The 18,758-nt window shown below is 42.9% G+C and overlaps 1 protein-coding gene across 7 annotated transcripts in view; it reads right to left on the bottom strand.

Moving 5' to 3' along the window:
- The window catches only part of PLEKHB2 (pleckstrin homology domain containing B2), a 46,899-nt gene that overhangs the window by 3,284 nt on the left and 24,857 nt on the right, over positions 1-18,758 (bottom strand). For all 7 annotated transcript variants that reach the window (XM_061636385.1, XM_061636384.1, XM_061636382.1 and 4 more), the window contains 4 exons: positions 17,702-17,804; positions 14,969-15,008; positions 1,927-2,016; positions 1,427-1,535 (listed from right to left, as the gene is read on the bottom strand). In XM_061636385.1, the coding sequence (XP_061492369.1) occupies positions 1,427-1,535; positions 1,927-2,016; positions 14,969-15,008; positions 17,702-17,804 (342 nt within the window). The remainder of the gene's footprint in view (positions 1-1,426; positions 1,536-1,926; positions 2,017-14,968; positions 15,009-17,701; positions 17,805-18,758) is intronic.

Genomic DNA, 18,758 nt, shown 5'->3' with positions numbered 1-18,758 from the left:
AAGAATACCCCAACCTTTAATGGAGGAATGGGGAATATGGCCCTCCAGATGTTGCTGGCCATTATTACTGTCATCCCTATTTGCCATACTGAGTGAGGCTGATCGAAGGTGGAGTCTCAACATAATCGAGAGAGAACCACAGGTTTCCCAGCACTGATTTAATATGTGAGAGTCCCAATCTGGCATCAAATCTCCATTATTTACCTAAGTACAGGCATATTTTATGACCCTGACTACAACCATTAAATATGGTATATTCTTGATACAAGCAAGTAGTGGAAGCAGGACATACTTTAGCAGTGCAAACCAGGAGTAAGCCCCAGAGCTCAGTGGGAGTCAATCCCAGGTAACGGTGCATAGGTATAGGGATGCAGTCAAACTGTTGCAGCTATTATTTAATTTATGAATCGCTTCCTACGAAGCATCTCAAAGCGATTTCACAATACAATAAAACATATCTAGAAATCCGTATAGTAAAAAATTACAAATTATATATATGAAAAGCAGTTGAAACAACTGCATATTTAAAAACAATTTCAATCCTAATAAGGATACTGATGGGATATAGTTGCTGTAGCTTATGTTACCCTCTCCTATACAGCTAATATACTAGACGTACTGCTAATGTACACTCCAAAAATTGGAGAGAAAACACCATTAGAAGATGAGGATCCCATCACTATCATTTATGGTTCAGTGGTGTAGTGACAAATTCAGACGTACAGGTTCTCATCACGATAGTAATGCCACACCTCCCCTCAGCCATGCATTCTTCTCAGATTAGACAAAAAGATTATACAATAAAATGAGCTTTCAGTCTCTTACTTTGTTGGGAATACTTTCCCTTACTGATCCATTGCAATGATTAATGCAGATCTCCATGTGTTGCCTTTCAGCTAGATCTACTATTTACTGTGCACATACTCCCACCTTTTCCACTTATCCTTGCTTGTTCTCCATCATCATCAAACCTAGGAGCCAATCAGCAGGAGTGTGTGTTAGCTACAGAGAAGAGTCTTCTCTGTGGCTGACTCACCTCCTTTCACTCTAATTGGCTCCAATCAGCAGGAAAGTCCGCTGGAGACATAGGGACTCTGTTTCCAAAAAAGTAAGGGATCTGAGACCCCTCAGGACCCTGGATGACTACACCCCTGTTAATGTTGCATCCTCATTTTAAAACTGTTTTTCTTTTTTAAATTCTTGAGTAATGTTTTGATTTTATATCTAGGATAGGGAGAGGGGATCGGAAAAAAGTGTAGTCTGCATATTGCAGAAAAGAGGGTTGATGGGATCTATTTTTTTCCTGCATTCTTTTATTGTAAAGAAAGAAAATGTCTTAATATGAAGGTACAGAGGACTGGGGGTTGAGGTGGGGAATATTGAATGTACCAAGTCAAGTCACAGAAAAATAAATACTACCAATTACCTTGGTTTGGATATTGATAAGGGATTGCATACGTCTGCCCATTAGAAGTATAGATGACCTGAGGCTCTGGAGGTGGATATGCAGCGTTGTACTGTGGGTAGCCATAAACCTGATGAAATTACAAACATTTGTTAGAAGTGTACATGTTACCACACATTTGTGAATGCTGCATTTCATTTTCTTAAACTGCAAGGCTGGTTATGACTTGCAACTTAAGAGAACACCAAAGTAATGGACAGTGCTGTGATGCAAGATGGATAAGGGTTTAAATCTCTCTTACAACTAGAAATTGTGAGCTTAATTCATTTGTAGGACAACTCAAGCAAACTGGTGCTGCCTGACATCACCAGCTTCAGTATGACACAAGTTGCTTCTTCATGACAGGTGAAACTGTCAGCTAGGCTTTATGCATAAGTAGCATTACAAAATGTCCTGGGCCACAATTTTAAGCAACTTGCTCTTACCAACCTCTTTTTATATCAAAGTTTGACACAGCTTACCTCAGGCGACGGTGTAGCATAAGCTGTGTATGGAGGAGGAGCCGAGGAAATCACATTGTCATCGTACATCACTTCAGAACCAATATAGGCCTGGAGACATTAACAAAAAATATATAAGCAGCTGTTCAAACTCTTCAATTACAAGCACATCTCACCTGATGAGAGCAAGGATTGTATAAAAGAGCTACTCAATAGAAAACTGAACTGAAATTAGCATCGTTGGGAAATATTAAGAGTTGGCTTTTCATACAAAATAGCATTACTGATTAAAAAAACAAACACACAGAACAAAGAGAAAGAGTGTAGCCTTCCATCTTTAGCCTCTGTTCTATGTCAGGAAGACGAGAAATGGAAACAGCCTAAGCCACGAGACAAAGTGAGTCACAGGGCTCTGAGAAAAAAGGAGCCACAGTAGGAATTGAGGGAGAGCATGCTAGTGTTACCAAGATCTTCACATTTATCTGCATTCACTTTCCCTACTCTCCAACAGATCATTTTGCTTTTAGCAGATGAAGGGATGACTTGTTTGGTCTGTATGTATGTGACACAAGAACAATGATACAGTGTTATGTTAGGCAGAGGACAGCAGCATTCCCCACAGAGATGGCTTTGCAGATAGGGTTACCAACCATACTCTTTTAAGAGTACATGTACTCTTTTTGAGATGGTGCAACAGCATACTCTTACTTTTCACTTATCGAAGCCAAATGTACTCTTTTTGAAATGACAAAATGATGGTAACCCTATTTGCAGATGTTCATTGACAGCCATGGAGTGCTTTTGCTCAGGCTGGAAAAAGCACTGTTAAGTCTGATTTGCTTTCCTACCTTTAGACACTCGAGAGAGGGAGCTGAGATAGGTCTACAAAAGGGATAAAAACACACATACACACCACAGGACAACACTTCTTGGACAACACAGCCAGAAATGCATAGCTATTTGCACCAGCCCTGTTGGCACCTTTTCTGATACCGGGAAAGAATATGATGGCAAAGGCATTATATCTGTGTATATAAGTAGAAGTAAATGCTACAACTTGTCGGCTACCCTGGGAAAACCAATCGCCCAAGGAACATTAGGCAAGAGACAAAGTAAACCTCTGATGTCATGTCATGCGTAATACTTGACTTTTGTTTAATACACTGTCCATTTCTAAAAGATATGGCTTCCTAAAGATTCTTTCAATGTCCAACATGATCAAATAGCAGATAATAAAGAATGGGGCTGTGTGGATGTGAAGAGATAAGGTAATTCTTATTGAGTTCTATGGGACAGAGTAATACTACTCTAGAGGCACACCAGGCGGCGTTCAGTTTTTTTGGCTTCGAGGGGGTTGATTTCAAGGGGAGCACAACAAGGTTTTGAGGGGAGATCCTTACCATCAATGATGAGCACATGCACACACTTGTCAGTGACAGGCATTTAGCTAATGAGTACTTTGGGACAAGATGACTTTTCCGAAGTTATATATTTGAAAATGTGACCTGTATTTTATTAAACACAAGCAGCTAGTGGTTGTGGCAGAAAAATTAATCCTTGTGACTTTAAGTTCCTCAGCAACAGCTTATTCTCAGAAGAAAGAAAAATCTCAAAATAGTAAGTCTGTTAACAACACTATCCTTTCAGCAGCTGCAGGGAGCTTTCCTTTTTCTTTTCGACGCCATCCTGTGCTATTCATGTCAGTCCCACAGTTAGAAAGGGATGCAGCGGGATGAGACTCCAGACTTTATTCATTATGAGCTCCCAAAAGTTATTAGTTCTGCAAAAGTCTCCTTTTGTCTTTGTGCAGGTAGAGACTGAACCAACATGGCTTTATTATTATTTCAGAATATCTTGCTCGTAAACAAAGACTCTTGCCCTGTGGCTCTGCCCGGGGCTATCTTCTTCCCCCTTTTTGCTTTTCTTCTACTGCAAACAGGTCACACTTCTTTTACAAAAGCTGCTGCTATTGTGCCAAACTTCTCACTCAACTTGCCCTACAGTCTCCATCCACAAAAGGCAGAATTGGATTCTCCAGCTGGTGCTAACACAGCTAGTAAAAAAAACATCATTCCCACACACTCCTCTGAGCCTTTACAAAGTCTTAACCTTAGGAAGATGAGCAGGGATGGGATTAGCTTTAGGAATCTATTCCAGTCTTCATTACTAAATTCCTATGAGATGAAGAAGGAGGGAGAAGAGGATTGTAACATAGACTTCTTACTTGTCCTCAACCCCCACAGTCTAGCTTTGGATTATCAAACAGGGTGGCCATTGTGGAATGTAGATCCACCTTCTTTTCTCCCTGAAAATTGAACAAGCATCCCTACCACCTCCATACATGATAGGACCCTCCCCAAAGGCATCCTTTTTGGGATTTAAGCAGCCTCTTTTAACTGAGATCTGCAACAAATGCTACTAAAACCATTAGTGCTTATGAGTATCTTCCAGAGAATTAGCATTCACTCCACTTGATGGCCCATCTGTGCAGTGATGGATTGTGTCTCATTCAGCACCAATTGATGAATGTCAATAGCTCATTGCTTCCCCAGGAGGCACCACACACACATCTGCCAACCAGCACTGGCCAGGCATAGCCCATGGTGAGGTCCATAGGTGTAAATTTCAGGGGAACTCAGACTTCCCTCCCCCTCCCTCCGGGCAGCCAGTCTTGACAGGCTTACAAGATGGACTCAGTTACAACAGCAGCTGCAGAAAAGGACTGCCCCTCTCTCTGTTGTGTCACGATTCTTTGGGGCTTTGTTCCTGTTTGCCAGTATTTGTTTGTCATTTATTGAGAATTTATATCCTGTCTTAAAGGACCTATAGCTCTCACAAGGTGGCTTAGTCCTTAACCCTGGCTCAACTGCATTCTTTGGAGCAACAGACTGCAATGCCTCAGTTGGGCCCAGCAGACTGCAAAGCTGTAAAGGACTGAACCAGGTAAGTCAAGAGTCTCCATAATACCATTTTGAGATTATTTGAAGTTCTTGTGTTCCTGAGCTTAATGACTTTAAGATTAATAGCTAGGAAGTTGACTATTGTTACAGGGCTGCAAGATTGGCCTGGATGATGACTTTGGGTCCTCTTTCCATCCTTTGGTTTTGAATCTGCATAGATGAAGTTAGCAGAGAAACCTGCTGAACTAGTCAAACCAGTTCTTTTCACAAACTAATGGGTCCAGCCAGGACCGTCAACATATATAAGGATTTGGCCACAGAAAGATGTGTTGCTATAGGAACAAGGGTAGCCCTTCTCTTCTTACCTGGCTGGGGCAGGAAGTAGTCTGTGTGCGTTGTTAGTCTGATTTGGACCCAGAAGCTGGAAAGACATAGAGAGGCTTGCTCTCTGTGCTTTCCCAAGTAAAGACTTTGGAGATTCCCCTAGAAACCAAATGAGGAAGCAAGATCTGTTGGAGTGTTAATTCTGTAAGCCCCTCAATCTTACGCTCAGTTTGTATGTGTATGTAAATAAACTGTATATCATTAAGGACACCAGTCTCCACTGGCCTTCATTTTGAAGAAACCAAACCCTGGGTAAGCACAGGAAGCCAACTAGTTTCCAAATTACATGAAGTATTAGTTCCCCTCTATTCAGTACTGGTTAGGCCTCATCTTGAGTACTGCGTCCAGTTCTGGTCTCCGCACTCTGATGCAGACAAAGTGGAACAGGTTCAGAGGAGGGCAACAAGGATGATCAGGGACTGGAGACAAAGTCCTATAAGGAGAGACTGAAAGAACTGGGCATGTTTAGCCTGGAGAAGAGACAACTGAGGGGAGATATGATAGCACTGTTCAAGTACATGAAAGGTTGCCACACAGAAGAGGGCCGGGATCTCTTCTCGATCGTCCCAGAGTGCAGGACATGGAATAATGGACTCAAGTTGCAGGAAGCCAGATTTCGACTGAACAATGGGAAAAACTTCCTAACTGTTATAGCCATATGACAATGGAACCAATTACCTAGAGAGATAGTGCGCGCTCCAGCACTGGAGGCGTTCAAGAGGCAGCTGGACAGCCATCTGTCGGGAATGCTTTGATTTGGATTCCTGCACTGAGCAGGGGGTTGGACTTGATGGTCTTATAGGCCCCTTCCAACTCTACTATTCTTGTTGTTGTTATGTGCCTTCAAGTCGATTATGACTTATGGCGACCCTATGAATCAGTGACTTCCAACAGTATCTGTCGTGAACCACCCTGTTCAGATCTTGTAAGTTCAGGTCTGTAGCTTCCTTTATGGAATCAATCCATCTCTTGTTTGGTCTTCTTTTTCTACTCCCTTCTGTTTTTCCCAGCGTTATGGTCTTTTCTAATGAATCCTGTCTTCTCATTATGTGTCCAAAGTACGATTACCTCAGCGTCATCATTTCAGCTTCTAGTGATAGTTCTGGTTTAATTTGTTTTAACACCCAATTATTTGTCTTTTTCGCAGTCCATGGTATCTGCAAAGCAATCCTCCGACACCACATTTCAAATGAGTTGATTTTTCTCTTATCCGCTTTTTTCACTGTCCAACTTTCACATCCATTCATAGAGATCGGGAATACCATGGTCTGAATGATCCTGACTTTGGTGTTCGGTGATATATCTTTGCATTTGAGGACCTTTTCTAGTTCTCTCATAGCTGCCCTCCCTAGTCTTAGCCTTCTTCTAATTTCTTGACTATTGTCTCCCTTTTGGTTAAGGACTGTGCCAAGGTATTGATAATCCTTGACAAGTTCAATGTCCTCGTTGTCAACTTTAAAGTTACATAAATTTTCTGTTGTCATTACTTTAGTCTTTTTGACATTCAGCTATAGTCCTGCTTTTGCAGTTTCCTTTTAACTTTCATCAGCATTCGTTCCAAATCGTTACTGGTTTCTGCTAGTAGCATGGTATCGTCTGTGTATCTTAAATTATTGATATTTCTCCCTCCAGTTTTCACACCTCCTTCATCTTGGTCCAATCCTCCTTTTCGTATATGTTCTGCATATAGATTAAACAAATAGGGTGATAAAATACACCCGTCTCACACCCTTTGCGATTGGGAACCAATCGGTTTCTCCATATTCTGTCCTTACAGTAGCCTCTTGTCCATAGTTGCGCATCAGGACAATCAGATGCTGTGGCACCCCCATTTCTTTTAAAGCATTTCATAGTTTTTTATGATCTACACAGTCAAACACTTTGCTGTAATCTGTAAAGTACTGGGTGATTTCCTTCTGAAATTCCTTGGTCCATTCCATTATCCAACGTATGTTTGAGATATGATCTCTGGTGTGCATACTATTCTATGATTCTATAATCCCTGGAAGTCTCACACTGCTCTGAGATGGAAGTGTGTGAAACACTATATATTCACCCTGCCCGATTCTTTCCTCATGCATCAGAGGAAGCACGTCCTGGCCTTAGAAAGCTTGTGCCTTTATTATAATAGATACAGTTAGTCTTTAAAGTGCCACCGACTGTTTTTTCCTGATACTCTGGACTAACACAGGCACCCCTCTGCTATTTTTATATGCAATTTAAACAAAAAGAAACAATGTCAAACTGCTTAAAAGAATTAGCATGAGAGAGAGTTTTTGTCAACTAACATAAGCTTGTTCAGCTGGCCAGCCTGAGCCAACATGACTTAGCTTTAACCCTGGTCTTAAACTGGCAGGTTTTTTGGATCAGTGAATATACTGGGGTCTAGAGCAGTTCAACAGTTTTTCTGCTCCGGCAGAATCCTGATCTTTTCCTTTGTATGGTGTTCAGTCCACTGTTTTCACCACTTCAACATGGATAGATTTGTTATTAGAAAGCGGAAAGCCCATTCTGAGGTTGATACTTCCACTGGTGAATGTACACCTACAACATCCCGCAATGGAAACCTGAAGGCAGGGCCAGGAGAAATCTCCACTACTTCTTCCTTGACAGGAAACATGGCTAAGGGGGAGGCAAAGTCTTCCAAGATTAGAACGTGAAGGGAAAGCCAGGATGATAGGACCAAGATACTTGGGAAAGAGTGTATGATTTGGTAAAGCATTTTGTGACATCTGTAGCTCAGTAGCAAATGACATGTTAAAGCCAAGTATGTTTTACAAATTGAACATATACTGAGCTCAATGGTGCTTACTCCCAGGTAACTAGGCACAGGATTATAGTCATGCCCCTTAAACTTAATTATGAGATTTGTTTTGAATGTCTAAGTTTTAACCTGGTGTTGAATGGGGTAAGATTGCCCCTGAAGGACCAGGTTCGCAGCCTCGGTGTTGTTCTTGATTCCCAGCTGTCCATGGAGGCTCAGGTCGTGGCGGTGAGCCGGGCAGCTTGGTATCAATTACATTTGATACAAAGGCTGCGACCCTACCTCCCTGTCCATCTGCTCCCACGGGTGGTACATGCCCTGGTCTCCTCTCGCTTAGACTATTGTAATGCGCTCTACGTGGGGCTACCCTTGAAGATGGTCCCGAAATTACAGCTGGTACAGAACGCGGCAGCACGTCTGATCAAGAACAGCCGCCGCCGAGACCATATCACTCCAGTACTTAAAGATCTGCACTGGCTACCAGTTGTTTACCGGTCCCAATTCAAGGTGTTAGTTTTAACCTTTAAAGCCCTACACGGTTTTGGTCCAGTTTATCTAAAGGAACGCCTTCAGCATCACCAGATAGGCCGCCAAACGAGATCAGCCTCCCAAGACCTTCTCTTGGTCCCACCAGTCAAAACAGCTAAGCTGGTGTGGACCAGAGAGAGGGCATTTTCAATTGTGGCCCCCGCCCTCTGGAACTCTCTGCCTTATGATCTCCACCATGCACCCTCCCTGACAGGCTTCCGCCGAGAACTGAAAACATGGTTTTTTAGGCAGGCATTCATGACCTCTGTCTAATTTAGTTTAAATTTTTGTATGATGGGGGTAGGTTTGGATTGAGTATACTTATTGTTGTTTTGTATTATATGTTATATTTTACTCTATGTTATATTTTAGTCTATGTATGCCGCCTAGAGTGGCCGTTAATTCAGCCAGATAGGCGGCCTAGAAATAAAATTTTATTATTATTATTATTAAAGCAGTGTGTTAGAAAAGCAAGATATATAAAATCCCAGTGGCATGGCTCTGGATTTTCCTTGGGGACATGGCTATGCACTTCACAATTGCCCCCAAATGTGTTTGCACTCACTTATAGAATACTTGGTTAAGAATCTGAACTGAAAAGAAGAAGATTGTCAATACTTTGAACTCTGCACATTGCTCAGAACCTTAGTGCACAGCAACTGTTCTGCACTGGCTCATAGACTACAAATATGCCTTCACCAAATAAAGGCACCCATGATGCTATAATTTAGTCAATTTCATATTGTTAAGTCACCCTTCTGAATGAAGGAGAAACAAGACTCCTGCAATTGAATGATCAGAGATTAAAATGTTCTTCTACAGGCTTTTTTGTGTTACTTTCTTAATGTTAAATTTGTTTCCATTTATTCTCTTGCGTAGAGAGTGTCCCCCCCTTTGGGATGCACACCTTAATGTGGTGAGAGGCTATGAGAGTGTTGAAGAAGCTAAGAGCAATGCCATCAGGAGTCTAGACCAAGAGGCTAAACTCTTAGCAGGGGCACCCAACTTTGAAATGGTCAAAGTTGAGACACCAGACTAAGATGCATCTAGACTCAGAGGAAGGCAATGGCAAACCACCTCTGAATACCTCTTACCACGAAAACCCTATGAACAGAGTATCCAAAACGCGACACGAGATAGTGCTGGAAGATGAGACCCCCAGGTGAAAAGGCACTCACCAAGCTCCTGGGGAAGAACAAAGGACAAGTACGAGTAGCGCTGTGACTAATGACACAGCTGGGTCAAAGCCGAAAGGAAGCCCAGAGGCTGATGCGCACAGATGCAAAAGGAGAGTCCGGAGTTGTATGATGCACACAATAGGAACATGGAATGTGAGAAGCATGGATGGGAATGGGACATTTTCAATCTGGCAACTACAAAATATTTTATGCAGGAAATGAGAAATTAAGAAGAAATCGGTTGCTTTAATAGTGAGAATTGATGTAGTAGCAAAAGCAGTTAGGAGCTACAACTCAAGGTCTGAGCGAGTGACATCAATGAGATTAAACATGAACAGCATCCAAATCTATGCTCCAATGGCAAATGCAGAAGAAGAGGAATTGGAGAGATTTTACACAGAAGTACAGGAGGAAATTGATCACACACCAAAACAAGATGTGCTGATAATCATGGGGGACTGGAATGCAAAAGTTTGTTGTTGTTGTTATGTGCCTTCAAGTCGATTACGACTTATGGCGACCCTATGAATCAGCGACCTCCAAGAGCGTCTGTCATGAACCATCCTGTTCAGATCTTTTAAGTTCAGGTCTGTGGCTTCCTTTATGGAATCAATCCATCTCTTGTTTGCCCTTCCTCTTTTTCTACTCCCTGCTGTTTTTCCCAGCATTATTGTCTTTTCTAGTGAATGCAAAAGTAGGGAACAGAATGTTGATGTGTGGGCGTTGTTGCGTGACAGCGAACGTTACTTTGGAGTTAAGTTGAGCAAGAAACTTCACAGAGGCTTGAGAAAGTTTTAAGTCTTTACTGAGACAATAAGGCCAAAGGCATAGTTCCCCCCCTTCTTCCCTCTTCAAAAGCAAAAGTAAGACAGACACAGACAGCACTCTAACATCAACAGTTAGACCTGTCCCAAGCTGTTATCTCCCGTTACCATGACAACTACTGGCCTTGGATGTCTGCTCTCACAGGCCAGGCACAGCAGATAAGGCTGCTTCTCCAGACACTTCTTGTAACTTTCCAGACTTTCAGACTTGATGGAAAAACACTCAGTGACAGTACAGTACAAACATTCCCCCCTTTTTTCCCATCATGTCTGCAATTCATTACAACAATAACAATAACACATTTGTACAATACATCTTGCAATACATTTCAGTACATTACATCATACAGATCCAGTTTACAGTTCAGTACATTTCAGAACATCTCTGTACATTTAGCTAAAACTTTATTCAATCAAACTTCGGCTGAACACAAGTCAGATACAGTGTCTCAGGATCCATCTCAACCTCTTTATGCATTCCAGGACTGGTTATTAAACCCACAGTAAATCTTTCAGGCGGTTTTCCAATATTAGCTCTCTGAGAGCATCTCAAAGGGACTAGAGCTTCTGCTCTCTCTGCTCCCCCGTTTGAGCTGGTGCTTGGCACAGCTTGCTCAGGAAATTCCATTTCTTCAGCCTTGCGTTTCTTATTTCTACGTTTCCCACAAATGAGTTCATTTAATGCATCCCTGAGAGGAATTTGTGTGCCCTCCACTTTTACATCTAGGTTTGGTGTAAATGTTTGTGCTTGTGTTTGTGCTTGTGTGTCAGCTGACCCTGTAAGTATGACTGTTTGCCTTTGATCCCAAGGCTTTTCTGAGACTTTAATGCTTCTGCTCAGAACTAATTGCTGTGTTTCTGGTATCCAAACTCTGAAATATGCATTCTGAAACCACAGAACAAATCCCTGTTGTGCTCTGGGTGCAAGTTTGCCACTTCTCTTGTTTTGTGGTATGTGTACCCAGCAACGTGCCCCGAATTTCTGAATGTGTTGCACTTTCGGCTTTCTCCCAGTGAGCTTCTCGTAGGGTGACATTTTAATTGCACTATGTAACACCCGGTTGTGAATGTAATTCGCATACAGAATTGCCTCTGCCCAGAAGGAGTTCCCCAAACTGGAATCCATTAGCATGGCTCTCATTGCTTCCTGAAGCACCCTGTTTTTTCTCTCTGCGGTCCCGTTAGAAAACGGAGAATAAGGAGCTGTGAAACTTTGGCGTATTCCCTTACTCTCGAGGAAGTCACTCAATGCTTTGCTTGTGAATTCCCCTCCCTGGTCTGAGAGTATAGCCCCCACTGTGGTGCCATGTTGAGTTTCGATTCTCTTAATGAACAGTTTCAGCTTCTGCTCAGCTTCACTTTTCTGCTTGAGCAGAAAAACATGACAAAATCTCGTAAAATCACCAACCACCACCATAAAGAATCTCGCACCTCCACGTGAACTGTTTATTGGCCCTGATAAATCAACATGAACTAGCTGGTAGGGAGCTGTTGTGGTGCTTTTAGCCTCCCGGTTTATTGGTGCAATTGTCATTTTCACTTTATGGCAAGCATCACAATCCATTAGCTGCCCACAGTCTTTTAACCGCATGTTTTCACTATGCATAGGGGTTTTCTTAATCGTGTCAAAGTTTGCATGCCCCAGCCTTTGATGCCAATCATGGACGCAGCCCTGGTGTGTCTGTGCCTCAGCATTTAACACAGCACACCCTGCTTGACTGCTCTTTATTACAAACTGTGCATCATTCAGACTTCCCTGCAGACACACTTCATCTCCCCTCATTACATAACATTTGTCTCTGTCAAACAACACTGAAAACCCAGAATTTACCAGTTTTTGGACAGATAAAATATTATTTGACAATTCAGGAACATACAACACATTTGAAAGAATTCCAATCTTATCAAATCTCACCGTTCCTCGTGCTGCCACATTTCTACGCGATCCATCCGTTAATTGCACAAAGTCCTGCACATCTTCTGAAGTGTAAAACAAACTCCTGTCTGTAATTAATACATGGGACGCACCACTGTCAAGAATCCAGTCAATAGGTCCTAAATCTTGAGGCTTCTGTTTACAAACAAAGTTCACACTTCCCTGTTTCCAGCTTCCTTCTCTGGAGTTTCGCTTGACTGCACAGTCTCTCTGGAGATGCCCACGAGCCCCGCAGACATAACAAGCCTTTAGCCGCTGCTGCTCCTGCTTGTAATCCTGCTTGCTTCCGACAGCCTCCGTCGGCTCGGCATTCTTCGCCTCCTGCCTCCGCTGCCATTCCTGGGTCAATTTTTCCTCAATAAATTCAACGTTCAGACCACCGTCAGGCATGGCTTCAATTCCCATAACAAAATTATTCCAACTCCCATCGAGTGAAGCCAGGATCAAATAGGTCTTCTGAAGGACAGAGTGCTCGACTCCTCGATCCTGTAACTCAGCAAACAAGCGCCTGAATTCCGTGAGATGCTCACTCATATCGCACTCACCCATGAAGCGCATCTGATACAGCTTCCTTGCCAAACACAACTTAGATCCCGCGGTCTGTTGCACATGGATGCCCTCCAACCGGTCCCACATCTGTTTGGCATTAGTAACATCTCTCACGTGTAGCAGTTGAGAGTCGGATAGAGCCAGAGTAATAAAAGCCTGTGCCCTCTCATCATTCCGTATCCAGGCCGCTATAAGGGGTGCAGGGGGTGTTCCTTCAATAGCTTCCCATAAATCCTCTTTTATTAGTAAAGCACGCATTCTTGGCCTCCAACTGCCATAATTCTTTTCTGTAAGCCTCTCCATTGGCAAGCCTGCACCAGACAAGTTTACAGCAGCCATCTCTGCTCACCTCTGTCTGGCACAATCAATCACGCTGCCCTCTGGATCGCCGTCTGCCGTTCAGACCAGCCACTTACTCCTGTGTAACACGCATTGGATCTGGGCCCATAACCCTGTTGATGTGTGAGCGTTGTTGCGTGACAGCGAACGTTACTTTGGAGTTAAGTTGAGCAAGAAACTTCACAGAGGCTTGAGAAAGTTTTAAGTCTTTACTGAGACAATAAGGCCAAAGGCATAGTTCCCCGCCTTCTTCCCTCTTCAAAAGCAAAAGTAAGACAGACACAGACAGCACTCTAACATCAACAGTTAGACCTGTCCCAAGCTGTTATCTCCCGTTACCATGACAACTACTGGCCTTGGATGTCTGCTCTCACAGGCCAGGCACAGCAGATAAGGCTGCTTCTCCAGACACTTCTTGTAACTTTCCAGACTTTCAGACTTGATGGAAAAACACTCAGTGACAGTACAGTACAATGGTCAACACAGAAAAGAACTAAGAATTGTGGGGAAATTGGGCTTAGGAGACAGAAATGAAGCAGGAGAAAAATTTATTGAATGCTGTGAAGCCAGTAATTTGTTTCTTGCGAACACGTTTTTTGAACATCCAAAAAGACAACTGTACACGTGGACATCACCAAATGATGTCCTGCAGAGCCACAACCTTGTGAGCCGCCTTGAGGGCCTTTTGGCCAAACGGCGGCATAGAAATAGAATTAATAAATAAATAATGGTCAATATAGGAATCAAATTGATTAGAATTGGTAGCAGAAGATGAAGTTCCATACTTTTTGCGAAAACAAGACCAGAAGCAGACTGCGGTACAGAACATGAATTGGTTGCATTGAAAATCAGAGTAAAGCTAAAGAAGAACAACAAAGCAATCTTATTTATTTATTTATTTATTTATTTATTTATATCCCATCCTTCCTCCTAGCAGGAGCGCAGGGCAAACAGAAGGGAGTAGAAAAAGAGGAAGGCCAAAGAAGAGATGGATTCTATAAAAGAAGCCACAGACCTGAACTTACAAGATCTGAACAGGGTGATCTATGACATATGCTATTGGAGGTCACTGATTCATAGGGTCGCCATAAGTCGTAATCAACTTGAAGGCACATAACAGAGAGTGTCCAGTTTGTCCCATGTACATGCATGTACATTTGCAGATCTTAAAGTGACCATCCTAAAGGAAATTTCAAAGACAGGACACAGCAGGAGACCACTGAGATACCACTATAACCATTCGCCCGTGCCCACCTTTTTCTAGTTTTGACACAGGTCCCACCCACCTGGAAATTGGAAAGTCTACAGCCCATTGAGGTGTGTAAAAAAACCCTCTGCTATGGTTAGTCTGTTTTGCAAGTCCTAGGAGCTACATGTCCTGGGAATGCCGAGGAGAATGCTATTGTACTCAGGTCCTACTTGCAAGCTTCTCATAGCCATCGAGTTGGCTACTGCAAAAACAGAGTGCTGGACTAGACCGGAAGAGGGCACTTTGTCTGATGCAGGGCTCTTCTTATGTTCTTGAGTTCCTCCTTCCATCCAAACCACAGAGATGGGGGTTGAGGTGCTAGCCATACAAAGGAAGTACTCAAGAAACAGAAGTGTAAGGCTATTTCTCTCAATGCTACTAACAGGAGGAAAAAAACCAAACACACACTTACCCCACTTGTCCTGGCATCTCGGAGAGCAATTTTCCAAGCCCTGCAGAAAATATGAACAAAGCAGAGGGTAAAAAACAAAAACAAAGGGTGGGGGTGGGAGAAACACCAATAAAGGCTCCCTAATGTACATGTCTAGTTAAAAACTAAATAAATTCTTTGCATCTGTCTTCACAGTGGAAGATATAGGGCAGATCCCTGAACCTGAACTAACATTTGCAGGAAGGGATTCAGAAGAACTGAGACAAATCGTGGTGACAAGAGAGGAAGTTCTAGGCTTAATGGACAATATAAAAACTGACAAATCACCAGGCCCAAATGGCATCCACCCAAGAGTTCTCAAAGAACTCAAATGTGAAATTGCTGATCTGCTAACTAAAATATGTAACTTGTCCCTCGGGTCCTCCTCCGTGCCTGAGGACTGGAAAGTGGCAAATGTAACGCCAATCTTCAAAAAGGGATCCGGGGGGATCCCGGAAATTACAGGCCAGTTAGCTTAACTTCTGTCCCTGGAAAACTGGTAGAAAGTATTATTAAAGCTAGATTAACTAAGCACATAGAAGAACAAGCCTTGCTGAAGCAGAGCCAGCATGGCTTCTGCAAGGGAAAGTCCTGTCTCAGTAACCTATTAGAATTCTTTGAGAGTGTCAACAAGCATATAGATAGAGGTGATCCAGTGGACATAGTGTACTTAGACTTTCAAAAAGCATTTGACAAGGTAGCTCACCAAAGACTTCTGAGGAAGCTTAGCAGTCATGGAATAAGAGGAGAGGTCCTCTTGTGGATAAGGAATTGGTTAAGAAGCAGAAAGCAGAGAGTAGGAATAAATGGACAGTTGTCCCAATGGAGGGCTGTAGAAAGTGGAGTCCCTCAAGGATCGGTATTGGGACCTGTACTTTTCAACTTGTTCATTAATGACCTAGAATTAGGAGTGAGCAGTGAAGTGGCCAAGTTTGCTGATGATACTAAATTGTTCAGGGTTGTTAAAACAAAAAGGGATTGCGAAGAGCTGCAAAAAGATCTCTCCAACCTGAGTGAATGGGCGGAAAAATGGCAAATGCAATTCAATATAAACAAGTGTAAAATTATGCATATTGGAGTAAAAAATCTGAATTTCACATATACGCTCATGGGGTCTGAACTGGCGGTGACTGACCAGGAGAGAGATCTCGGGGTTGTAGTGGACAGCACGATGAAAATGTCGACCCAGTGTGCAGCAGCTGTGAAAAAGGCAAATTCCATGCTAGAGATAATTAGGAAAGGTATTGAAAATAAAAAGCCGATATCATAATGCCGTTGTATGGTGCGGCCGCATTTGGAATACTGTGTACAGTTCTGGTCGCCTCATCTCAAAAAGGATATTATAGAGTTGGAAAAGGTTCAGAAGAGGGCAACCGGAATGATCAAGGGGATGGAGCGACTCCCTTATGAGGAAAGGTTGCAGCATTTGGGGCTTTTTAGTTTAGAGAAAAGGTGAGTCATAGGAGACATGACAGAAGTGTATAAAATTATGCATGGCATTGAGAAAGTGGATAGAGAAAAGTTTTTCTCACTCTCTCTCAATTCGAGAACTCGTGGACATTCAAAGAAGCTGAATGTTGGAAGATTCAGGACAGACAAAAGGAAATACTTCTTCACTCAGCGCATAGTTAAACTATGGAATTTGCTCCCACAAGATGCAGTAATGGCCACCAGCTTGGATGGCTTTAAAAGAAGATTAGACAAATTCATGGAGGACAGGACTACCAATGGCTACTAGCCATGATGGCTGTGCTCTGCCACCCTAGTCAGAGGCAGAATGCTTCTGAAAACCAGTTGCCGGAAGCCTCAGGAGGGAAGAGTGTTCTTGCACTCGGGTCCTGCTTGCGGGCTTCCCCCAGGCACCTGGTTGGCCACTGTATGGGAGGATCATGATCACAACTTCTAGTGTATTTTTATCTAGAAAAAATAACAGCTTGGGTGGGTGAGTGGGACAATGCAATTTGAATTAGGGCTGAGGTGTAGTGGGAGTGGGTAGAACCTTTTTCATTTAGGGTTACAGTGTCTCCTCCTTTGTCAATCCAAGTGGGGCTTCTGAAGTGAAAAATATCTGTGTTCAAGAGCCTGCACCCATATTTTCCCCTCCAGGGCTAACAGCAGGATTTGGGTGCAATTTAAACCAAGGAGTCAAGGGTCAAACCCGCCCTGTCCCTGTGCTGCAACCTCATGCCAAATTTGGCCCACTGCTCCAGCTTTTTGCAGAATAAAAATATGTCAGGAGTTCCAATTGCAGAACACTTGGTCTGGTTCACACACTAAACCGTGGTTTAAACAAAGCTTGCTTACCTCACCATGAAGTGCAAACCCAGCCCACCACCTTAAATCATAGTTAATAAGCCATAATTACTACTGAAAATGTTGAGGCTAGCACAACACAGTAAGCCAAACTATGGCTTACTGGGACCATGCAAATGTTCTGACTCCAGGAGAGGAGCTCACAGCCACTTTACTCCTTCCTGGTTCTTTTAGCTCAGTGTGGCATGGCTTAGCATGCGGTTAAGCTCTCACTTCACCAACCATGAGCTGCAGCAAAGAACAAAAATTGTTAGCATTCCACATGGAAGCAGCATTTAAGTGTATGGATTATACCAGCACACAAGGGAGCTATATGGCTGTAAATCCATGTCACTTTCCTTTCAAAAAGGAAGTTTTTTTACTTGCAGCAAAACAGAAGAGCTGTAGCCCTTTGAAACTCACAAGCAGTCATCGGCGCTTTCTGCACAGAGGTTGAGCACCTTCCCATCACGGCAAATGATCTGCAGCAAGCAATCTCTAGGCTTTCCCTCCGGAGGTTGGAAACCTATCCGAGAGGAAGAAAAAACAAGGAATGGCATTTTAGCTCCATGTGGCACAAAACTAGATGCTCAACTCACTTAGATCCTCAAGAAAAGGTTGAGCAAAGGCATAAGATGGGAAGCCTGACTCAGCAACAGTCCTATGCCTGACATCCATCTGCTTTATTTATCGAACATTACAAAGCCTTTACTGCGAAAGACCTAAAGGTGCAAGGCTGTGCTGCAAGTTCCCAAAGTGATGCTACGTAAGGAGGTACGTGCAACATTCATGCCCTTTGGAGCTGGAGATAATTCCTTGGATAGCACACCGCTACACTTGGAGGAGTACTTGGGTAGGAGCACTAATGAGAGCCGTTCTGCAAGGATAGAGTTCTACTTGGATTTTTCATGCCCACAGCAATAGCTATAGCCTGAACTGGCTATAATTTCTGGCTTCCGCTTATTAAAATGCAGTACAAAAGGAATGTTAAAGTGCAATGCGGGATTAACTAGTGTTGATACTCAGGGGATTGATGTTGTGATGAAGTACCTCTAAGAATACATTACCTTGAATACCCCTGCCCAATCACTTCGATCCTTGGGAAAAATACTGCTAGTATTGCTGCAAGCTCCAAAGGTTAGCTTTATGTCCACCAGGGCTTTTAGTGTGGCAGTACATGCCCTTTGGAATGTAGTTCTAATGAACATCTGACTGGCACCTACAGACTTTTCCTGGGAAGTGAGCCAGCTACATTAATGGATTGATCTGAACTATTAGTTTATGATGTATTCTGCATTAGGTTTGTTTTATTGATATCATTGTTGGTTTTATGTTGTTCACCATCATTGTATTTTTTAAATGTTGGTAGCATAGATTTTTTCTGCAAATAAATCATGCAACTATGCAAATAAGTTAACCAGTCCACAAAGGGTTTTACTAGCCCTTCCACCCAAACACTGACCATGAGGGTCTTGTGATA

This window comes from Rhineura floridana, chromosome 7 (assembly GCF_030035675.1).
Source record: "Rhineura floridana isolate rRhiFlo1 chromosome 7, rRhiFlo1.hap2, whole genome shotgun sequence".
Classification (NCBI taxonomy): domain Eukaryota; kingdom Metazoa; phylum Chordata; class Lepidosauria; order Squamata; family Rhineuridae; genus Rhineura; species Rhineura floridana.
This window is presented reverse-complemented; position numbering and strand designations above follow the sequence as displayed.